Below are 25,450 nucleotides of genomic sequence, written 5' to 3'. Positions count from 1 at the left end.
TTGAGTCCAGATGTTGTACTGGAAAACACGTGTTTAATCCCACCACTTCCTTCTCGCTTCATCTCGTCTCAGAGTGCTGCGTACTGTCCTCTGTCGTCTACAAACATGTGCATGTTTGGAAAAAGGTTCATTCTTCTTGCAGCACACAAACGTATAAAGTATTGTGGCGAAGCGAGGAAATTCAAATGTAACCTTTGCTGTGTGCCCGTGAAGTAAAGCTCAGTGCTGCACGGTGACATGGGGCCAGGCCAGTCATCTGCTTTAAATGCATTGGCATGGCTGAGTATGAATTTATAAGGGCGTTTGAATCAGATAAAATAGGACTGATGGTTCGCCATCTCCAGCCTCCTCCACAATACAACACCGTCATTTGTTTGCGCCTCAGTGTGACTCATGTTTATTCCCAGTGGACCAGTGACCTCTTGTAGCTGTGTGAATAATGCTATTACCCACTGAGCTCCTCTGCTGCCTGACACAGATAAAGACACTCTGTATAACTCTTGATTGTGTTTTGTAGATGAAGAAGTGAAGAGAAGCCAACTGCCTCGGTCACAGTCCTTCTTTGCATTGTTCAGCTGGAAGATGAACTTTCAAACAGCGTGAGACATTCTGTCCTTTGAGACAGAAGTTTGGGAGTTTTTATATGGATTTTTAAGTTTCAACACATGAAAAAGTTGCTCAGTTCGGTGGCGGTGAGGGCAGCTCAGAGAATGCTGCTCCTAATAATAATATAGGCTGCACGATATCAGGAAGATCTGTCGAAATGTTGGGTTTGAGCCAGGAGAGAGCCGGTGATGTTGAGAGCGGTTTCAAGGCGAGAGAGAATGACAGAATGGGTGATGGTGTCGAATGCTGCGCTCAGGTCAAGTAGGATGATTATGTGCAGTTTGCCGGCATCAGAGGAGAGGAGAAGGTCGTTTGTGACTTTGAGGAGGGCAGATTCAGTGCTGTGGTGGAAACAGAAACCAGGCTGTGAAGGATTGGGAACAGTTGTCAAGGAGTTTGAGGAGTTTGTTGATTGTAGTGAAAAGTTCTTTGGGGTTTGAGGTTGAAGCAGTTTAGTGTTTCAATGAAGTCGGTGTTAAAGAGTTAATCTAGTGAACCCAAATGCAGACAGAGACAGAGACTGGGAGCAGGATCAAAGAGGTATTTTATTTACAGATAAATGAGTGGAGGAGTAATGAGTGGATAAAGTCGGAGGCAAGGAAACAGGGCAGGGGAGCTCAGAGGCAGGGTGACCAGGATGATGCTGAGGGCACGAGGATACAGGTATTAGCAAGAGTATCAACAGACAAGGAAGGCTCGAACGGGACTGACTGTGGAGCCGAGCATATGATCTAGCAGCGTGCTGAAGCTGGAGCCCGGTATTTGAAGCAGAGTAGATCGTAGATGATAGCAGCTGCTGCCCGACTCCTGCACACCTGATTCCACTCCTGCAATCAGAGGGAACGAGAGAGGGAGAGAGGGGGAGCTCCTGGCTGAGAGGCCGTTTACACGTTGCCGGCTATTTTCATAAACGGACATTTCACCGTCTCCGTTTTCAAAGACATCTTCGTTTACACTTACCCGTGTATATATACACACAAGAGCACGCCAAACCTGTAGGTGGCAGTGTAACGAGAAGCTCAAGCCTTCCATGTATCCATTGTCATCATAGCAACATAGGTCGCACTTTTGACACAGGCGCAAGTTACGGCTCATACTGTGACGTCGGCTGCCTATAACTCCGTTTATCTCCGTTTATCTCAGTTTACATGCAAACGCGCAACCGGAGCTTTCCAAAATCTCCACTCTGGCCGGAGTTTTTAGAAAGAGGAGAAATCTCCGTTTGCGTGTAAACAAAGGGCACAAACGAAGGAAGATGTCTCCGTTTATCAAAATCACCGTGTACGTGTAAACGGCCTCTGAGAGGGAGAGGAGGCTGCAGCAGAGGGTGTGACAGAATATTGCAATGACAATAAGACTCATGATAAATAAATACTGAAGAATGCAGTTTTAATGTCTCTGTGATAGGTAAGGGTGGGGCGCTTCATCAGTTTGCAAAACGTGCGGCAGTAAATTAAGCTTCACCTGGTGGAAGCGTGAATTTCTCCAGAGAGCGAGCTGCAGCTGAGAACCTTGCCTACAAAGTGGAAGTGACGTCTCACAGGAAAAAAAGTGCAGCGACACTCGATGTGAAAGCATCCCAGAGCGCTTTGTCAAGACAGAAGCAGAAAGCACCAGTGGTGCCAGCAGGATTATATTTCATAGTACGCACAGGAACCACCTCCCCAGATCAGCCCTCAAAGTAACTGAGAACAAAATGTTGTGTGTCCCAATTTGTCTTCATTCAGAGGAGCTAAACCAATAACAGCACCACCTGACTCTCTGTGCGTCCTGCAGTTCAGCCAGAAAGACGCTCATGTGGGTCACCTGGACAAGAGGGAACAATAAACATGATGTCGTTTGATCAAGAGATGATGCAGCAGCTGGGTAAGTGGTGTCCCACCTGTGTCACGGAGAACAGTGCTGGATATTCATCCACCTGAACACTCGACTCGAGCGGCTGATTTTCCAAGCTCCTCCTCTCTGGCTGAAGTCGGCCTAATCAGTGTAATCAGATGCTGGAGTGATTACTGGGAATGTGACTCTGCAGCTCCTGATGGCACATGATTAGATCAAACTACTGGAGTCAGTGAGGAGTGTTTAAAATATGTCACAACTTTCCATTCAGACAGAGAGCAGTCCTGCGTGCACGATGGAACGATGAAATGTTCCTGCTCGTCTGTTGTGTGTTAACAGAGACACAGTGAGGCAGACATAAACAGAAGCACCCACACCCTCTGTGCTACCTGAGTACAGCATGTTGCACAGGAGGAGACGGAGCGGGAGGTGTTATCTCACCTTCTCTGTCACAGCACAGGAGGGGAGAGGAGGCAAAAGGAGACTCGCTGTCTTTGGTGTGCACAGGGACAAGCTGACTGGGCGATAAATGATCGCCGAGGGGGACAGACGCACAGGCAGGCACGTAGAGGAGAAATATCTGAAGTCTTATTCTCAAATAATAAAATGCATTATCTTATGAAACACCTGTATTATCTCCTCCACCTTTATTTATATACATTTCATGTCTGAGGAGGATGCAGCCGGTGACATGGAGGCGCTTTCACCTGGTTTCACCTATTGAGTCAGTTCCAGGAAGCAAGTGGGTGGTTTCAGATCTTTCAGAGGAGCAGATCAGGCAGAAAGGCGAGAGTGCGCATGATGTCGATATATGTGGCTGGACGCACGACATGGAGAGAGACAGGGACAGACACGGAGAGGGAGGGAGGTGGCATACAGCTACATCTTGTGGTGACACGCCCAAGAAGAGCTGAGGGGAAAGAAATCCAGGCTGTGACGACGTGTCTTAAAACATGACTACATTTGTGGGGATAACTGAGGGAGGAGCTCATCAGACGATCAGCATGGGAACATTGATGAGGGAATGATCCCTTGAGGATCTGATTTCTGGTCCATTTTTCCCCTCCATTATAATGCATCAGTGTCATACTCAGTGCTCAGTTAGGTCATCCTGGACCACATTCTGTTCTGTATAATCATGTCACACACAGATACAGGGGGATTAAAAGACCTTTGGAGTGGTTGTCATGTTTAAACCAAATACTACCTGCTGACACCTTCCATTAGTGCCAGTCATTATCCAAAGCATGCAGTCGTTGCCATTAATGTCTTGCTAAAAACAGCTACTTTTGATCACACAATCGCTGCTGAGAAATGCTGTTGATGTCTCGCTAAAAAACACCTACATGTGGTGGCAAAATCGCTGCTGGAAATGCCATCAGTCTCACTAAAAACAACTGCTTTTGGTCACACAATCACTGATGGAAATGCTGTTGATGGCTTGCTAAAAAACACCCGCTTTTGGTGGCACAATTGCTGCTTAAAATGCCGCCAGTGTCTAAAAATCAACTGTTTTTGGTCGACAATTGCCACTGGAAATGATGTCAAATCTTGCTAGAAATACCTGCTTTTGGTGGCACAATCACTGCTGGAAATGCTGTGGATGTCTCAGTAAAAAACACCTGCTTTTAGTCGCACAATTGCTGCTGATAATGACGTCAAATTCTGCTTTTGGCCGAGCCATCGCTGCTGGAAATACTCCCAATAACTAACTAAAAATGAACTGCTTATGGTGGCACTGTTGCCGCTGGAAATTCTACTACTTGTTGTTGTACAATTGCTGCTGGAAATGATGTCAAATCTTGCTAGAAAAAACACCTGCTTTTGGTGGCACAGTCACTGCTGGAAATGAAGTCAAATCTTGCAAAATAAAAATCCTGCTTTTGGCCGAGCCATCACTGCTGGAATTACTCCTAAAAACTAACTAAAAATGAACTGCTTTTGGTGGCACTGTTGCCGCTGGAAATTCCAGCAATCTCGCTAAAAAACAACTACTTGTTGTCGTACAATCGCTGCTGGAAATGCTGCCAATGTCTTGCTAAAAAAACAACTGCTTTTTATCACACATTCACCTGGGAAAATGCTGTTGATGTCTTACTAAAAAACACCCGGTTTTGGTTGCACAGTTGCCGCTAGAAATGCTGTCAATCTTGGTAACAAACAATTGCTTTTGGTGACACAAAGGCTGCTGAAAATGCTGTCAGTGTCTGGCCAGAAAAAACAGCTAGTTTTGGTTGCACAGTCGCTGCTGGAAATGCCATGTCTCGTTAAAAACACCCGCTTATTTTAGCTTTTGGAATATTTTGTTGAGTTATATATACTTTCAAAATGAAATGCTCGGGGAGTACACCGACCCAGTCGCCAGAATATGTGTTGGCATTGTATGTTTCACCAAACCAGGGATAAGTAACATTTGTACGCTGTTGTGTCACGTTAACGTTGAAACTTTATATTTTTGACTTCTCCATGGTCCATATGTGGTAATGTTTAGGCACAAAAAACACTTGGTTATAGTTAGAAAAGATCATGTTCGGGCTTAAAACATCTGTCTTTTGTGATAAAAATCACCATTGGAAATGCTGCCCATGTTTTGTAATATTATTCAGCATCATAGCTACATACAAAGTGCAGGTTTTTGTTTTGTTTTGTCTTCGTTTGTCTATTTTATATGTATATCTTTTGTGTTATTTCTGAATATCCCTGAAAATCCTCTGAAAAATAAAACTATTTTAATTTAATTTTTTTTAAAAAAGCCAATTTAATGCTAAAAAAAACAATCACTTTCAGTGGTACAATCACAGCTGGAAAATTCATCAATCTCGCTAAAAACAACCGCATTTGGTTGCACAATTGCTACTGGAAATGCCGTCAATGTCTCGCTAAATATCACCTACTTTTGGTGGCATAGGCGCCGCTGTAACTGCTGTCAGTCTCACTAAGAAACACAGCAGCCTCCAGATATTGACTCAACTAAACTCACTCCAGTGTGCAGCTCTGTCCTGCTCTATTACATCTGGGATTACACTTGTCAAACAGATCAGTCCTCATCCTAAACACCTTTTCGGTTACTTGCCCACACAGAGCAAGTCAGCAGCTTAGTGCATTTGTGATCCGTTTATCTGGCTATTTGGTTCATTTTAACCAGATTGTATGTGATCACACAGACAAAAAAAAAAGCTATGTTACGATTATGCCTTAATGCCAGCCAGGTAGAATCTGTAAAGTAGCCATCTGAAGGCAGCAGGTATCTGTTCTATCTGGAGTCTCTAACTGGAGTGACGTTGCACACTGTCAGTCTCCAGTAACACGCGGCAGCTCTGCTGGTTAGAGCACCACATTGTTGTAAAATAGCTACAGAAGCCTCTGTGCAGGTTTGATGCAGTGTAAATCAGCAGGTGTGTTAGATATGCGTGCACTGAAGACAATAAACACAGCCCCATAAAAAATCGTAGATCAATTAAAACTTCTCTCTCTGCAAAGACGTCCCTCAGGTCCATGCACTCCTGCCAGTCCTCCCTTGGTGTCTCCGTCCAAACTGCCTGGAGCTCCACATTTCTAATGATGATGATGATGGTGATGGTGATGATGATGTTTTCTTAAAGTTTTTTACCCTCTTATGTATAGAGAACGCCTTCATGAACCCTTAAAAAACACGTAAAATATTAATTTTCTGTGGTATTATTATCTACTTTGAGTTTGGACTCAGTCCCGATGTGTTTCCCAGCTAATTAGTCCCAGTTCTGCAGCATCTGTTTCAAAGAAAATATTCAGGCGGTGATACAAAAACAACCTCCTCTACTTCTGAATGTTCAAACTTCTATTACTTAACGCTTGCAGCAGTGATTCTGACTGTCATCCTTCAATCGAGACCATATATGTGCATGTACTCCTGCTCTCAGTTTTACTTTGGGGACGTCTTCGACTGGCGTTTTAGGCGGGTTCCACAGGAACTGTAAGAGTGAAGTCGCAGTGTGAAGATTAAAGAGGCAACTGTCTCTCTCCCAGATTGTCAGATGTGGCAGAGTGAAACACCTGACAGGCATAGCAACAGCAACTAACTGTTGAAGCTCTGATCATTCTGCAAAGTTACAATAACGAGAGTAAAAAGTCAGTTTATATCTGTGTGTGTCTCAGATGACGTCCTCAGCCCTCCGTCCCAGGGGTGGGTGACCTCACTGTGGAGCGGGGGTGTGTCTCTCTGTCTCTCTGTAGCGTGGGATTCTGGGCTGAAGCCAAACACATCATGAGCTCTCTCAGCGTCTCATCTGCTTTTTATTTGCACACTACTACTCTTTCCTTGTGTTGTTTATTGCTCTAAACGGAGGAGGGCGGGGTGTTGCTGCAGAGAGGTGGTGGATTGTCTGGGTAGAGAGCGAGGGACGGGCTGAAGCATGGGAAAGAAACATCTCCCCCATGTTTGTGTCACGTCAGACGGAGGTTAGGGTGGGTGTGTTTCTCACTGAGTGCAGACAAACACAGGGAGGGGAGGAGCAGCCGCGCATGGGAGGAGAATATGAGCTGTCACGATTAGATCAGCGGTCTCAAACCACGCGAAGCGGAGAGCCGAGGGCACCGCTGCACCAGCTGTGTTAACTAATTAGCACACTTTCAATCATGGGCTGCTGAGTAGAGCTGGGCTGGTGCACAAACCTCCAGGGCCTCTGTGGGAAGTGGTTTTAGACTACTTACCCACAGACAGTGAGCGGCAGCCTCATCAGCCTCAAGGTGCTTTTTTTTTCTCAGTTGATTTGCATTTACAAGAAGAAGTGACTCAAAGTTTTTAGTCAAAGAATACAAACAATCAGGTGGTCGACATCAAGCCTCAGAAAACAGACCACTCAATGTAAAGCCCTCCATCTAAACACAGTGGGTAATATGTTAACTTTCAACAGCGGGGACGGGCTGTCAGAGCAGCATCATGTGAGATGATTTAATGCAGTGGTTTCCAACTGGTGCAGCCACAGGGCCCAGATTCCTCCTTAGTCATTAGATCAGGGTTCACACACTTTAATACATTCAGTGTCACACTTGCGTTTGGACATGTCTTCGAGCTAGTTTGCTGTCTCTGTCAAGTGATGGGGTGTTTTCTCAGAGTCCAGGAAGGATCCTCAAACAAATTTCAATGACATTTGCAATGTCCCTATAAGGCGGGTGGGAGGGGAGGCGGATGGTTCCAACTAACCCCAGACTTTCACCACAGACCCTGGTGTTCACTTCCCGTATAGATGTAGAGCCAAACCGTGATGATTTTTTTCTAAAACTACTGCAAAATCTTAGGGCTGCTGTGAAACTGCACTTCATTGGGGCAACAAAGAAGAAAGGGCCGCAGAGGAAACATCTGCATATCAATGTAAAGGCCCTGACACACCAAACCGACAGTCGGCCGTCGACCAAAGTCGGGCCGTCGGTGAGCGTCTGTCACCCAAGTTTTTGTGGTGTGTCCCGCACCGTTTGCACTTCGGCGTCTGCAGTTTTTCGGCTGATTGAGCATGTTGAATCAGCGGCGGAGCTTGTCGGTGAGAGAGATCACTCTGATTGGCTGTTCAGGTTTTATTTCCTCGCCCCTGTAGCGAGTGAATCTGCCTGTAGTGAAACCGGAGCTAACTGGTGCTTCCTCCTCAGGCTCCACTTCACTCAGCTGCCCCACAGACCCGCTGCTTCTTCACACTTTAACCTGAATAACAAACCGGAGCTAGCTGGGAGCGGCTAGTGGAGCGTTAGCCGCAGCATGACCGGAGGGAAGCACAGCCAGTTAGCCTCCGCTAGCTTCCCAGCTAGCCCCTGCTCTCCGTTTGGATCCAACCGGAGCACCGAGCCCTGGTTTGTTATTCAGGTTAAAGTGGGAAGAAGCAGCGGGTTTATCGGGCAGCTGAGTGAAGTGGAGCCTGCGGAGGAAACACCGGGACCGTCTGGATGTAATAGTCCGTGGAAGTGCTGCGGTGCTCGGCTGCACAGATAGGAAACCCCTCGGCTGACAGCATGTACCACTCTCTCACTCCGCTCTCTCTCACGCAGGCGCAGAACGTACGTGCCACTTGGCCATCGGATGTAGTCCATGTAGTGTGTTCAAATGCAACTGACACAGGGCGACATGAGGCGACGTAGACGACGCAACAGTTGGCTTTCGTCACCGCTAGTTCTTTGATGTCAGTTTGGTGTGTCCGCACCTTAACTGAGCTAGAAAGTCACAAAACGTCCACAGACTGAGATCAGTGCAACGATAGTGTATTTATTTAGGACACCTGTGCACAAAAAGGAGATAAGGAGTGAGTAACAACAGCAGCAAACGCTTCAGTCCTTCCCTGAGCACTGATGAGAGTTAAGGACTGAAACATTCGCTGCTGTCTTTTATCACTTTTTTGCACTTTGAGCACCTTTTTGTGCACAAATGTCTGAAATAAAATGAAAAATGCTTTTGCATTGATCTCAGCCTGTGGACCTCTTTGTGGCTTTCTAGCCCAGTTACGTTGGTGTGCAGGTACCTTTCCCTTCAGCCCTTTTTCTAAAACTCAAGATTCTGTCTCGGCATCACCTGTTTCTCACCTCAGATGTTTTCAGAAACATATTTTAGTGACTGCTTAGCTGTAAATGGGACAGTTTGCTCCAGCTGCCATGTTGAAAACAGTCGAGCCAAAAAGCACCACCCACTGGCCGGACCAACTCTCATTTTACAGCTGAACAGTACACTAAAATATGTTTTTTATGTCTAATGCAGGATGTTTTTTGTCTTTCTTAACACTTGTGGAGGCGTGTCACCTTCAAAATGGCCTCTCATTGTGTCATGTGGTCACCCACCTGCAATCACTTATCAATCAGCTTATAAAATGTTTGCTTGACTCCTGTCAGCCCTTTTTGCACCCTGATGAAGACCTGAGGGTTGTTTTAATGTAAAGCAGCATATTTTCTTCCCACACTAAAGTATAAACAGCGTCTTGATTCAGATTTGATCAGCGCTGTTTAGTTTGACAGTTTGACCTCAGTCCATGAGCAGTGATTGACATGACAGCTGCGTTAGAGACTCATCTGCTCCGATTGGTTGTTTCATTCAGCCACAGAGAATTATAGCAAACGCCATTAGAAGCACAACATGATATTTTTCTCATGCTACTGTCAGTAACAGTTCAGCGAATACGAGAACAAGTTGTTTTAGTAAAAGTTACCAGCTGCTGCTTTAAGTGGCCGAAACACCAGTGAATTGATTAACATCTTATTGAACACGGTTGTTTGCTGAGTGTTTTGGTCCATGCTAATTTCCATGTGTGAGCGTGTCCTGATGTCACGGAGAGCAGCTGTGCTGAAATATCCAGATTTCCCCGCAGGGTATGTGTAAAGGTAGTGACGGTGACAGTGATGCAGAGGGTGGAGGCGACCGCAGGGAAACAAGCCAACCTAATTACAGCACAATAAATTCTGTGGGAACCTGGCACTGATTCTGTCGGCCAGTTTGGTTTAATACGCAGCAAGAATAATACACAGAGTGTCTAAAAACCCTCAGCAGCAGTTATTTATTGTACCTTCACAGGTATATGGGTTTATGTTGACTGTTTCTCCTGCCCTGATCGTAAAGTGCTGAAGGGAGCAGAGTTTTGTTTTGGTCACATTTGAACTGGAGATGTAAGTGATTGCCAAATAAACTGCAGCGACATGCTGAGGTCTCCTGAGGATCACTGGCTGTGTAGTTCATGGGAGATTTCTTCAAATCCCATCACACAGAGGGAGGTCCATAATAGAAAAACACCACAGTGATGTGAAAGAGCACATAAACCAGATAAGAGCTGTCCGGACTGTTAGCATGCTTGAACAACATGTCACACGGGCTACAGTGCTTAAAGTGAGTCAGTAGTGTGTGTCCCAATCTAAATCTAAATGTTAAATCTAATCTAAAATATTTAGCATTTAGATTTAGCATTTAGTGCATCAGTCATGCCACCATTTGTTGGAATTAATTACAAGCACGAATTCTCCGCTAGACTTACTGGACAAAGATTTAAACACAACCGTTTTGTTTTTGCTTCCATTTTTTACAGGTTTAAGTTAAAGATCTGAGAATTTTTTATGCACTCAGTAGATATATTTATGTCAAATTTTGGTCACAAATTGAGCATAGTTAGTTCAGGCAGGACACGGTGTCAAGCTCAGCTCACATCCCAGCTACATCAGCTGATCTCAAGCAGCCCAATCAACTGATGGATCAGCTGATTGATTGAAAGCAGTGGTGTAATGGAGGGTATATGTAGGTATACGGGGTATACCCTCCTGTTTTTATGGCTGTTTGTAGTATACCCACCCATCAGCCAAAAAGCCATTGGAATATATAGGAAAGTATACCCACTTCTTTATGGGGTGCCGTTTGTAAAGTGTCTTACGCTGAAAATAACATCAACATTTTTCCACATTTAGCTTCAAACAATGTTTAAAAAAGTGTTGTGATTTTTTTAACGTCACCTTTTACCACATTTACAGCAATATTTGTTAACTTAGAAATATATTAAATAGTTAAATCTAAATATTAAATGTGGCACCTAAATGTTAAATGTTAAATCTAAATGTTAAATCTAATCTAAAATATTTAGCATTTAGATTTAGCATTTAGATTTAGATTTAGCATTTACATTTACATTTAGATTTAATATTTAGATTTAACATTTAGATTTAGATTTAGATTTAGCATTTAGATTTAACATTTAGATTTAGATTAGATTTAGCATTTAGATTTAACATTTAACATTTAGGTGCCACATTTAATATTTAGATTTAACTATTTAATATATTTCTAAGTTAACAAATATTGCTGTAAATGTGGTAAAAGGTGACGTTAAAAAAATCACAATACTTTTTTAAACATTGTTTGAAGCTAAATGTGGCAAAATGTTGATGTTATTTTCAGTGTGAGACACTTTACAAACGGCACCCCATACTTCTTCCATAGATAAGCTACCCATTTACCGACTGCTACACCCACCTCATCATCTACCACTACACCACTGGTTCAGAGCACTCTTAACAAGATAAGAGAAAAACCATTTTGTTTTCACTGTCCACAATTGAATGTTCAACACAAGGAAATGTTTTAAATTTCAGGAACATAAAAACGTTCATGAGTGAGGGTAGAATGGAGCATGAGATGGATCGGTGGTTGGGCGCTTCGTCTGCAGTGACGCAGGCGCTGTGCTTAGCGTCATGGTGAAGACGGAGCTGAGCTTGAAGGTAGGAGGCCCCGGGGCAGACCCAGAACACACTGGAGGGATTACATATCTCATCTGGCCTGGGAACACCTCGGGGTCCCCCAGGAGGAGGTGGAAAGCGTTGCTGGGGAGAGGGACGTCTGGGGTGCTTTGGATGGATAATACTTAGATACATTTTTCTGATTGTACTTACATACTTTTACTTAAGTTACATTTCCATTGCAGATTTTTAGTTATTTATATTTTATTATTTTAGATTATTTTTACAGTGTGGTATTAGTACTTTTGCTTAAGTTTATTTAAGTCTGTTTAAAAGTATGTCAATTTCACCACTGCTGAAGTTCTTTGGTGACGCCTCTCTAATTCTTGGGCATGTATCAGAGTCCTTACACAGTGCTCAACACCTGCCCTTATATAGTGTATAGGGGACGTTATTCATCACGATTCATCATCCAGAACACCTGGGTAAGAGCAGATTTGGATGGTTCAGGACGTCTGGTGCACCTGAAGTCGACTTCTTTTATTTTTTCTCCTAACAGCAAAATAAAAGAAAATACAGGAGGCATTTTAGAGAATGTTGCTGCATGAGGCCCAGTGACTCAGGATGACCTCTCAGAACTCTTGTGCTTGGAACGTCTCTTGTCCAAGTCACCAGAAGCAGACTAAACAGGATTAAAACAAGGTTTATTTGGACAGGATCAGGTTTGGCAACAGGTTGGCAGACAGGAGAGGCAATCTAGGCCGAGGGGCAAAGGCAGGCAGCCCATAAACAGGCCCTTTACACAGGCACACAGACAAACAGAAGGCTGGAGGGCCGTGACGTAAAACAGAGGGTCTGGCAGAGACCTCAGGCTGGAGGTGAAGGAGATGGATCATCTGGCTGCAGGTGTGCTGGAGGTCGACAGTCAGTCAATATGTTTGAGTTTTGGACTGCTGGTTAGATAAGACAAGACATTTGAAGTCGTCACAAAGGACTCATGGAAAATATAGTCTTTCACTGTTTAATGACATTTTCCACATCAAAGTATCAATCAATTAATCAGTAAGTGAAGTGCTGCCCCAACACCAACGATGAACACCAACACACCTGGTTCAAGTCTGGCGAAGAACCTTTTTCTTGGCCGCAGAGTCGGGCTGTCTGTGTGAAGTCACAGATCCACCCCTCATTCCTCCACAGCTCCACCCTCTCGTCCAAATATGGTACTTTGGGCTCCAAAAATCCAAGATGGGGAATGCCAAGGCAAAAATGCTGAACTCCAGGCTTCAAAATGGCGGTCCACAAACCAGTGGGTGACGTCACGTTAGTTACATCCAATATTTATAGAATAAGTGTCCGAGGATCACCAGAGTCCTTTTGATTCATCCTCTGAGGACCATGAATGTTTGAACAAAATTTCATGCCAGTTCTTCAGATATTCCCGGATCACAGTGGTGTGCCAACTGACCAACAAATCCAAAATCAGCACAGTTTCTGTCTCTTTCAGCCGCCCAGTCCCAAATGATGTTGACTGACAGCCAGCTCCATGTTTTGCCCCCGAAATCAAACCAGAAATAAAACATAGTGACAGACCACTCTGTGTGACCCTTGGGAGAGTGAGTAAAACATTTTTGGAAGGCTAATTTTGACCCATGCTGGCTGCTTAGCTTTGGGCTGCTCTGGCCTAGATTCCTCTGAAGTCCCTCTGGTACGTGAACAGATAAATATATTCAGCTGTTAGCTGAAGACAATAGTCGGATCCCACAGTCTGCAGCACAGTCACTACTTGTTTGGCCAGCTTTGTGCTGATCAGAGCTGTAGGTCTCTGCTGCAGCTCATCTTCTGTCAGTCTATAGTAGAGGCAGATTTACTGCCAGACGGTTAATCCTAAATAAAGCACTCTACTGTGTGTGTCCCTAAACCTCACCTCCCTGTGTGTTATATGTGGGTGATAATCAACACTGGCCTTCACATCGTCCCCTGTGTATTACAAGCATTGTTTTCACTTGTAAGCTGGGATATTAAACTTCTGATCTCAGTTCTTCTGTTTCACGGAGCAGACCCCAGATCAGTCCTTTGTGCTCGGCTCTCTTCTCTGCCAGGCGCCCCACTCGGGTTATTTTTAGCCAGGACCATGTGGTTGGAGAGTGTAGCTTTAAGTGTTTTGCTGCTCAACAGCCATTTATCATTCCCCTAACTTCAGTTTCTTAAGCCCCAAATCCCCTCAGTGTCTCTCTGTTTTTGTCTGGGAGCCACACAGCTGTAGTGTTTGTGCTCCTTGAGTCTGCTTATGTAGTTTAATCAGTGTAGTAGTGTAGTTTTCACTTTCTGTGCAGTGTGGACTTGTCTTCATTCTTAACTGTCTTTGCATTGACATTAGGACTCACCACAGGGCTGTAGTGAGCAGATACACAGTACAGGCCAAAAGTTTGGACACACCTTCTCATTCAATGCGTTGTCTTTATTTTCATGACTATTTACATTGTAGATTCTCACTGAAGGCATCAAAACTATGAATGAACACATGTGGAGTTATGTACTTAACAAAAAAAGGTGAAATAACTGAAAACATGTTTTATATTCTAGTTTCTTCAAAATAGCCACCCTTTGCTCTGATTACTGCTTTGCACACTCTTGGCATTCTCTCCATGAGCTTCAAGAGGTAGTCACCTGAAATGGTTTTCCAACAGTCTTGAAGGAGTTCCCAGAGGTGTTTAGCACTTGTTGGCCCCTTTGCCTTCACTCTGCGGTCCAGCTCACCCCAAACCATCTCCATTGGGTTCAGGTCCGGTGACTGTGGAGGCCAGGTCATCTGCCGCAGCACTCCATCACTCTCCTTCTTGGTCAAATAGCCCTTACACAGCCTGGAGGTGTGTTTGGGGTCATTGTCCTGTTGAAAAATAAATGATCGTCCAACTAAACGCAAACCGGATGGGATGGCATGTCGCTGCAGGATGCTGTGGTAGCCATGCTGGTTCAGTGTGCCTTCAATTTTGAATAAATCCCCAACAGTGTCACCAGCAAAACACCCCACACCATCACACCTCCTCCTCCATGCTTCACAGTGGGAACCAGGCATGTGGAATCCATCCGTTCACCTTTTCTGCGTCTCACAACCAAAGATCTCACTTGGAACCAAAGATCTCAAATTTGGACTCATCAGACCAAAGCACAGATTTCCACTGGTCTAATGTCCATTCCTTGTGTTTCTTGGCCCAAACAAATCTCTTCTGCTTGTTGCCTCTCCTTAGCAGTGGTTTCCTAGCAGCTATTTGACCATGAAGGCCTGATTTCTCCTCTTAACAGTTGTTCTAGAGATGGGTCTGCTGCTAGAACTCTGTGTGGCATTCATCTGGTCTCTGATCTGAGCTGCTGTTAACTTGCGATTTCTGAGGCTGGTGACTCGGATGAACTTATCCTCAGAAGCAGAGGTGACTCTTGGTCTTCCTTTCCTGGGTCGGTCCTCATGTGTGCCAGTTTCGTTGTAGCGCTTGATGGTTTTTTGCGACTCCACTTGGGGACACATTTAAAGTTTTTGCAATTTTCCGGACTGACTGACCTTCATTTCTTAAAGTAATGATGGCCACTGGTTTTTCTTTAGTTAGCTGATTGGTTCTTGCCATAATATGAATTTTAACAGTTGTCCAATAGGGCTGTCGGCTGTGTATTAACCTGACTTCTGCACAACACAACTGATGGTCCCAACCCCATTGATAAAGCAAGAAATTCCACTAATTAACCCTGATAAGGCACACCTGTGAAGTGGAAACCATTTCAGGTGACTACCTCTTGAAGCTCATGGAGAGAATGCCAAGAGTGTGCAAAGCAGTAATCAGAGCAAAGGGTGGCTATTTTGAAGAAACTAGAATATAAAACATGTTTTCAGTTATTTCACCTTTTTTTGTTAAGTACATAACTCCACATGTGTTCATTCATAGTTTTGATGCCTTCAGTGAGAATCTACAATGTAAATAGTCATGAAAACAAAGAAAACGCATTGAATGAGAAGGTGTGTCCAAACTTTTGGCCTGTACTGTAGCTGGTATTGCAGTTGCTGATAAACCTGAAATTTACACCTAAAGAAATAGCTTTACATTACATTTTTGAGTTTGACAGTTGTTTGCCATCTTGTCAAAAGTAAAAGGAGAAAATTAATATCCCAAAGACATGTTAATTGTGAGCTTTAGAGGAGCTCAGAGGCAGTTTTTTCTTACTTGCCAGGCTAACTGTTTCCCTCCATTTCCAGACGTTGTGCTAAAATGTACATAACTATTTGGCATTTTGGTCGTCGCCATCTTGGATTTATGGAGCCACAAGTGACCATATTTGGACGAGGGGGTGGATCTGACTCAGAGCGACCCCTTGCAGACAACCTGTCACTCAAATTGGCCTCATAGCTTCATTTTAAACAGACAGATATCAGAGTAATATTCTTCTTCTCATCTCACACTCTGCAAGAAAAGAAGTGATGTGAAAGAGTGGTCCAACATCCTGGTAGCATGACCAACCAGCCCCAGACGTTACCAACTGAAAATCTGCGTTTATGTCGTTGTGTCAGGGTGTAACATCTGGAGGGTCTGCTCTAAACTGGGCACATAAACCAGAACATCTAAAGAAGGAAACAGTGGAGTCCATTATTGTTTGATGTATTGTGCACTGGCTTCTTCACGGTGAATAAATTACAGCCAATAGGACACAAACGTGGTAAAGGAAGCATCACCACATTGCTGAGCTGAGTGTGAGGTTGCAGGTTTTATGATTAGTGGAGGTGTTATTGTATATGATTATTATGAGCACCTGCAGGTATGAAACAAGAGTGACCATTAAAACGATTACAAGTGCAACACATGATGAAATATACATACATTTAAGATAATCAGGTGCATGATATCACCATGGCTCTAATATTTCTTCATATGTCCATCTCTAGTTTGAAGGCAGTGCTGTCGGCCCCTCTGTCCAGCGGAGCATTGGATCTCTCCGGTATCCCTCTGGTGCCTCGGGACATGGAGCGTCTGTGTGCTCACCTGCAGCGCCACGCGTCCATCGTGGTCAGTCTGGAGCTGGGCTTCACCGAGCTGACGGACGAGGCGTTCCTCCTGCTCCTGCCCACGCTGGCCGCGCTGCCACACCTGGAGACTCTGGCGCTGAACGGAAACAGGCTGACCAGAGCTGTTCTGAAGGAGCTGACGGACGCCCTGAAGGTCAGAAAGTCACTTGTCTTTTTAAGATTCAGTGAAAGAACAGAGCATATTTACTGTGCGCCAATAAACAATAACACAAACCATCAGGAGACGTCTCTGCTAAAGAGATCAATGGATAAAGAAAAATAATCTCATGGAACAGGTTTGTTTCGGTCTCATTTGGGCCATTGCGTAATTTGCAGACAATGCAAAGTGTGTGTGGACAGTCGTCTTGACAGTGATGTAATTTGCTTGCAGTAATATAATAATATATATATACATATATATATAATATTACAATATAATAAGATGATGATATTTTAATACAGTGTGTTGATATTTCTCCCCTCAGGATCCCGGCAGTTTCCCCAGCGTGACGTGGATCGATCTGGGCAACAACGTGGACATCTTCTCCCTGCCGCAGCCCTTCCTGGTCAGCCTGAGGAAGCGCTGTCCCAAGCAGGGGAACCTCCCCACCATCCTTGAGTTCGGAGAGAGTCAGGCCAGCGACCCCCCCGAGAGGCTGAGGGGGCTCGGGGAAGAGGAGGAGACGGACGACACCAACCGGACTGAGAGCATGGGAGAGCTGCGGTCGGAGGTGGAGGAGGAGCTGGACGGAGAGATGGAGATAGAGGAGATGATGGAGGAGCTGCTGGACTTTGACAGGGAGGTGCAGGGGAAGGAGGACGAGGACGAGAGCATGTGGACAGTGGAGGAGCAGAGGAGGCGGGTGAGGAGAGGGGAGGAGAAGAGGGCGGAGAAGGAGGTGCAGAGGAAAGAGCAGCGGCAGGCAAAGAAGGCGGTGATAGCAGACGATGACGACGACACACACAGCCTCTCCTCCCACCTGTCATGCTCCAGCCAGTCACAACACTCCTCCGGGGCCGTTGAGCCAATGAGAGTGGAGGAGGATGACTTAGGCGAGGCGACGGACCAATCGGACCACTTGACCTGATTGCTGCTTCCTCCTCTGCTCATGTTTCCCCTCCTGTGTCGAGTCCTGTGTGGAAGGAGGCAAGAGACGACTTTGTCTCCTGCAGAGGAGTGTGCTCAGAGTCAGACAGGCTGCAGCGCTGGAAGGATGTAATCCATACGAACACTGGATGCTCCGCCCACTGATCTGATTTGTGACCAGCCGCCGCGGCGTTTAGATACTGGCAGAGTGACAGCTGAGCCCGGGCGAGTCCTGGTGACTTTAACACGAGAAGACAATCCCCAACAGGACGCCTGTTTCATCGTAACTGTCTGTTTTTAAAGTAGGATGCTAATGTATAGAATAGACGGATTAATTATATCACATGAGGCTTTTATGTATAGAATGTTAATCTTTATTCAGGTCCTTTCCTCCTGGTTACCCCGGTGACACCTACATGTGCCTGTGACACGTCCCGTTACTGGTTAAGAGTGTGTGTCGAGAGGTAGAAGGAGACCAGAGGATGTAAAAACAGACACACACACTAGACAGGGCCCTTAAACCCTTTTAAAAAATATTTTTGCCAAAAAGTAGAAGTGGAAATGTATAAAATGTTTCCCTCCCACGTATGTCGACTTTTAGCCAGATGGACGGGAAGATAGGCGGGAATCAAAAAGTCAGGCCAACTGCCTCGTGGAAATCAGTCGCTTCTTTAGAAATGAACAGATGCACGGCGCTTTAGTGGAGGAGAAGTCCACTGAAGATGAGATTAGTCAGCTGAAACCAAAAGACACAAACAACCGGTAAAGAGAAGGATGCAGTAAAGGCCTGGTGATTGTGAGGAGAGCAGGAGAAATGTTTGGAAGGACAAGGGCTCGCTGTGGCGTCTGTGTACAGAGGATAGATCTGCTAACCTTATTGCCATGTGTCCCAAAGCAAAGTGCTGGGTATCAAGTTGAAATATTTAGTAGCCTTTTTCCTCATAATCCAGGTCATGTTTCACTCCGCAGTGCTGTACACTAGTGTGTGTGCCACATGCTTACGGTGCTGTGTTTATATATAGGCCGCAGCCATGATCGCACTCACGTCCGCTGGGTTACAACAAACTATATCCTTATGCAGTATGTAGCTCTCACCCAGCCTGCGCTTTCCATTCATGTGTCACTTGTAGTCCACGCAAAGCTTTAACATGACAAACTGTACATGTGGGTGCACAGTATATACAGTATATATATGGTTGTTCTCTGTGCAGGAGCAGATTGTTTAGACTGTAGATGAGCTACTTAAAGAGGAATACCACTAAATTTAAGAATTTATATATGTTATTTTTGTGGTCTGGGATAGTTGAAGCTATATTTGTGCACAGTGGAGAGGAGAGGTGTTATAAAAATGTAAATGAAGAGACTATTAAGGTGCCTGGTGAGACCGTCCTGATGGCGTGAGCTCAACATCCTGTTTCGCTCTCTGTATCAGTCTGGACTCCTCGCCGCCCCAAACACTTGCCAGACATTAAAGTCCAACCAGGGCCAATCAGGGACTGTGTTGTAGTTGATGACATACAATGCAGGCCACAGCTTCAGAACAGTAATGGTGGGTCCCGAAGCAACAAGTGCTAACTCTAAGGCTGCTCTCAGCCCTAGAGTCGTCTCCTTTGGTCTGAATCAGGGACTCATGTTGTTCCAAAGTTGCATAATTGCCTAGAGTTGGTTGGTGTTCTCACGGCAGCATTTACAAGAGGACCAGATCAAATGCTTTGTGTGAGAAAGCTGCTCTTGATTGGTCAGAATTTCCATGTGGGAAAAATCCAGGAAGTAAAGCAAACGTTGAAGAAGAGTACACTTGCAAGATAAATGTGACACTTTCTAATGTCACAATGGAGGGACAACTACGCAGGTTGATTTTAGCGCTGCTCATCGTGGACTATATTGCTGTCATTGTTCATTTTAGTCAAAGCATACAGTTTGAAAACGAGGCGCGGCTCCAACTAGAAAACAATGTTTTGATGCATTGGATGTGCTGAATGTGCATATTAAGGCAGTACAGGAGGAGGTGCACATTAATAATCCTCCAGGACTGTAACATGCTCATGTTTAACCCAAACAATGTGTCATGTGACTGCAGTTGCTTCACATCCAGGTCGCAACACCTTCTCACCACAAACCAACCGCACCAGAGTTCCTTTGGAACCAGACTGAGACCACCTCTTCAAGAAGGTCTCAGTCCAGTTGTTTTGGTGCACACCTGAGTGTGATTGCTGTGTTCACACCTGCCCAAACGAACCGCACTGAGGGGGCAAATGAACTTGAGTTTGATTGAACCGAACCAAACAGGGCAGGTGTGGAAGCATTCCAACTCTTACGTTAGTAAACACAGCAATAAGTGAAGCTATTGCAGAAATAGAGTCAACAACAACAATTACACAAGAACAAGAGCATGAGATAGTGGAGTTTCTCAAAGGAAAAGACATTCTCCACATTCCTCCGACACCTTAATGAATTAAATTCAACAGAAAAATCCTCAACAAAGCATTTGAATGGCGTGAGAGCTATGAGACGAAATCTGTGTTGCTGTCAAAGGAGTCTGGTGACTGTGGACGGGGGCAGCAGCAAAACATAATTTAGCCGTATTAAAATATCACCACCTAAAAAACAATCATCAGTTTAAGTGTACAGTATATTTAGAATACTTTCACAGCTTCACCTCGCTGTCAGACAGCTCTCTATAACGAGAAACTGACGCCACAACGTTATGCTCTCCTCAAAGCCACAGGACTCCATTGATACAAACAATCATCACATAGTCAGAACACAGGGAGCCTGTGGTCTTCTGCTGCCCCTCAATTAGGCAGTTAGTTTGGGTTCTGCTTTTACTTTAAGAACGGACCTAACCTGTCCAGACTGGGAGTGTAAGATCAATAACACACAACCTTCAATGAAGCCTCAGTCACGAAGGATGCTCAGTGGCGTCCTCCCCGCTGCTCGCGAGGAAGTCACCAAGTTGGGGACATTGTTCCCCAGGACAAATCCAGTGTTCATAGTCGTTTCACCACTGACTGACTGAAGGAGTTTGTCTGTCAAGGCGAGTTTTCCCGTGTTTGGGGTGGTTCAAACTGATACAGAGAGCGAAACGGACTTTTGAGTTCACATCATCAGGACAGTCTTATGAGGCTAAATATTAACTTGTGTAGAGGAAAGCCTGTAAAAAAAAAAAATGAATACATGCATTTATACTTTTCCCCAGGCACCAATACATTCACCTTTGGAGCTGTTAACTTGCATAAAAACTTAAGGCCTTTAATGCAGATGCTTGCAGTTGCAACACATAATCAGACTAAGAGCTCATATGGATCATATGGGCATGTTTGCCCATGCACCTGTCACATAGACTTTCTGGTGTGCAAGAACTTCTTTGAAATTGCAAGCCAGTGTAAAGGTCCAGATCTCTTCAAGAAACGTGCAACACTAGGTTGCTGGAGTGCCTGAATATGGTAGTTGTTGGTTATGTAATGCAGGATCTCACCAACAGACACTGGATTGGAGCTGTGTTTTCATTTCATGATGTCTTTCTGCTCGCAGGATATATTACCTCAGACGGGATTTACATTGGCCTTTGTTTAAAGGTCAGTGTGTGAACATGGCAGGAATCCAACATGAAGTACAATATCTTCTTGACAGCTGCGTATCATCGGTGGAGGTGTATACACTGCACTAAACAACAGCTCACACACAAAGCTATTTTATGTTTGATGGATTTAATTAAACTGGGAGTTCAGCAATTTAGTGTTTGCAATTTTTAAAACTCAATTAAGCATCCCCGATTTAATAATATGTTTGTGCATGTCAATATAATGATCATAATATTCATTGTTGCCCAGGAAACTGCTACAAGTCTACGTAAAGGTGCAGTCAGCGTTTTTAATCCAGTAGACCCTTTTAGGGCCGATGTCATGACGGCATCAGTTTGTTAGCTGGAGGTAAAGCTGCCTCTCCCCCACAGGGCTGTAGGCTACATAGGAGTCTTAAAATGTGTTTGTCTTGTTGTGTTATTGGAGCCAGAATAGAAGGCGTCATGGCTCCAAAGTATTTCCTGTTGTAGGGATGAATAAGGTTATGTGTATTAAGGGTTATCATGTCCACCTCATCAGAAACTGGGGAGGGATTAAGAGGAATACTGGATTTCTCTGGAACGCTAACTTTTTAGCACATTAGCTAACGTTAGCTTCCATAGCAAAACAAACAAGTGTGGTCCTCCTTTGTAAGACTGGTTTCCTGTGACATCATCCATCCACTGAGTGAGAGCGTACGGGTCGGCCAGTCTGGTCCCGTTGGTCAGTGTTTACTTATTCAAGTAACACTGGCGGTCCCGGAGAGTGAGTGACCTGACATGGTGCGTTGGTAAATTCAGTCTGACGCTCTACACTAAAATGAGAGCCCTGTTGGTGGAAGAAACGCAGCGTTATATTTCTACATGAATGAACCAACGGTTAAGTTAATCACACATTCACTCCGCTCGGCGCTCTGCTGCTCCGTCTCCACAGCCAGAGTGTCCAGAGTGCGCTGCTCTGGATAACCCAACGCTACATTCAGACAGTGCGCTGAATTTGTGTCATTTGTGTGAACTGTTTTGCCTCCAGCTAAGCCCCGCCCACCAAAAAACATCATACTGTTTACTAACAGTTTAAGGGTCTATATCAACAATCACTCTCCTGAATCGCTGACTCCACCTTTAAAGCCACAGTGTATTGTAACCTACCCTGTATCGTTTATCAGTGAGCGGGGGTAACTTGTGTCCGTTGCACATTTATAAACATTGTGTACGCGCAAAACGAGGCCTGAAAGAGGCGTGCGCCACTTCCAACACAAAAGTTGTGATCTATAAAAACAGACTCGATGGAAGAAACTTTGACCCATGCTTACGAATATTTTGGAGACGGGAAATTGGCGACTCAGATGGTGAGGTGGAAGCCTGATTGTAGAAACTGTTGGATATTTTTTGGCGCACGCCATTTTTGGCTTTTGATCATACGTACACATTGTTTTATAAACAAGACCTTTGGTCAGTGGCAGCAACGTGACACTGCATGGATTATATAAAAGCTCGTCATACAGCAAACAGCTCCCGAACACCTCATTAACACAGACTGCAGAGATTTAGTGGTATTGCACTTAAAGGTGATGGCAAAGAGAAACTTCCCTTTAACCTTTACAATAAGCTATTTTTGCATTGACCCTCCAAAATCAACTTTACAAACAGCTCAGTTAAACAAACCCTTTAAACAGACAGACAGACAGACAGACAGACAGACAGACAGTAGTGGGTAGGTCAACCTCATCACACATACAGTGACTGAGACAGAGGTTGTTCTTGAAAACCAATGTAATTATCAGCCATTGAAGCATCATATAGAAGCATGTCAGATACCGATGGCTGTAACGAGAGCTCAGATCATGATGTTTGTAAACCATCAGCTATGGTTCAGTGTGCATCACTGGGTTTATACAATATACAGCCGATGGTTGGACCCGACGCTCAGGGTCAAACTGACTCAACATCTTGTTTCAGCTTATTAACTCTCAGGTTTACGGTGGTTTTCTGCTCACTACTGTAACACGAAACCTTCTGACTGCAGAGAGAGATTTGGGTGGTGGAGATGAGAGTCATGTGTACATGTTTGTAACGTGCTGAAGCCATGTTTGCTTTTATGTTAAGGTCAATGCAAATCAAAGCGAAGAGATCACAGGAATTAGACATCAACATGGATGCAGGCTTTTAATTTGAAACCTTTCATCTCGGCTTGGGCGGTATCAAGGTATAACGGTACAAAAAATCCTGAAGGTAAGACTATTAATCATCAAAAGACGATACTCTCTCTACTAACCCTTTAAACATGGACTTACCACAGCAACCGTGGGAGATCATTGTTTGCATGATCCTATTTTCTTCAAATTTTGCACAAACGTCCACTTGGACTTAACAATAAACTGATTAGAATATGGTGGTCAAAGGTCAAGGTCACTATGACATCCACATTGAGTCAAGGATAAACTGATCAGAATTTAGAAGTCAAAGATGAAGGTCACTGTGACCTCGTCTGTGCATTCATAAGCATAAACATTTCTTCAAATTAGGCACAAACGTCACCTTGGACGTAAAGATGAACTGTTTAGAATGTAGTGGTCAAAGGTTAAGGTCACTGTGACCTTGCATCATCTCATTCTCGTAAAAGTGGTATCTCAAGAACACCTTGTGGGATTTTTTTCAAATTTGGCACAAACTTAAAGTTAAGGTCACTGTGACCTCACAAACCTTAATATACTGTATACTCTGGTGAAATGTCAGGAAGGTATGAAAGTATGGAAAAATAGATACAGCTCAAGCCTACTTTTGTCACTCAGAATCATCCGACACAAAGTATTCGTTGTGGTTTGATCTCTAACCGATTGCCGGACATTAACCTGAACTGATGCAGCATTTTGATCTGATTCTATGCCAGAATGCACGAACATGGCTTCTTTAATATTGTTTCAAATGTTTATCCTAACAAGTGTGTTTGCAGCATGGAATAACATGCCCAGAATATGCTTGAATATAAAGATGTGTTATTGAAAATGTAGCCACATGTCTATTGTTTGGTGATTTCCTCCCCCAGAGTGCTTCGTATGTCTGTTTTACCATAGGCTGTTTGTACAGAGGTCAGGCACAGTGACTGCAGACTCTCTCTGTTTGTCACTACAAGGCAGAACGCCTCATGTGTTACACTAAGAGTTGACATGATCGTTGTGTTTACCTTTGACTCATGGAGCAGGAGGGGCTTATGAATGCTTTAAGTGACCAGTACATGTGAAGATGCCATGTTTGTCTTGCTCAGAGACTGCTGATATTTTGTGAGATGTAAAAAGACACATGTGAACCTGAAGGCATGCGTGTCTGTAGCCTTGAATCTTTTCTCTCTCCATGAATCTTTATTCGATATATATTTCTCGATCTGCAGTATACCTCTGTATTATTCTCTATACAGTAACTTCTTGTTTCACTCTCCCTCTTCCCCAAAGCTCCCATGGCTTTATTTTCAGGCCACTTTATCAGGGTGATCCTTTGAAAGGAGCTCTGTGTGTTCTTTACAGACGAAACTGTATCATTTTCTGTTGTGCCATGGATCCCAATAAATTCTACGATACAAAAACAAATCCTGCGTTTTCTTATGTTCGTGTCTGACCTGTCGTCCACAGCAAAATTTTGGATTCTAGGTGTCAGCTACATCCAGAGTTGGTTCCTGCGATGTGAAGGAGCATTCATCGGCATCCACATGTTCTGCTGGTGGTAGCCGAGGTTAATAGCACACCCTGAAAAGAGTATTATGTGTTTTACTTACACCAATATTTGGTAGTAATTTCAAACTGGCTTATTTGTGCATCCTTTTTGGAAAATCTGATGCTTGATTTTAATTGGATTTTATTTGTTTATGCAGTAACTACTCCCTATTGCATTGCCTCTAACATAAGGTGCTATAGATCTTAACAAAATGTAATAACTACATGTGTCTCTTGTGTTGCATAGTAGCTGGTAAACTGCTAACTCACAATGTAAATATTGTGTGTACACCACTTTTAAATGGTTCAGTAGTTCAGGAATATCCCTATCATATTTTTCATCTTCCTTGCCCGATGGTTCAGTGGATAGAGCAGGCACCCTGTGTACAAAAGGCCGTGTCCTTGCTGCAGCAGCTGTGGCCTTGGTTCCGAAGATAGTG

General features: G+C 44.3%; 1 protein-coding gene across 1 annotated transcript in view; it reads left to right on the top strand.

The window, feature by feature from the left end:
* lrrc75a (leucine rich repeat containing 75A) overlaps window positions 1-17,742 on the top strand; it is an 83,020-nt gene extending 65,278 nt beyond the window's left edge. The window contains exons 4-5 of the mRNA XM_049576931.1: window positions 16,535-16,808; window positions 17,140-17,742. Of these exons, the coding sequence (XP_049432888.1) occupies window positions 16,535-16,808; window positions 17,140-17,742 (877 nt within the window). The remainder of the gene's footprint in view (window positions 1-16,534; window positions 16,809-17,139) is intronic.
* The last annotated feature ends 7,708 nt before the right edge of the window (window positions 17,743-25,450 follow it).

This window comes from Epinephelus fuscoguttatus, linkage group LG5 (assembly GCF_011397635.1).
Source record: "Epinephelus fuscoguttatus linkage group LG5, E.fuscoguttatus.final_Chr_v1".
Lineage (NCBI taxonomy): Eukaryota > Metazoa > Chordata > Actinopteri > Perciformes > Serranidae > Epinephelus > Epinephelus fuscoguttatus.
Note: the sequence above shows the minus strand (reverse complement) of the source record. Positions and strands in the feature narration are given on the sequence as shown.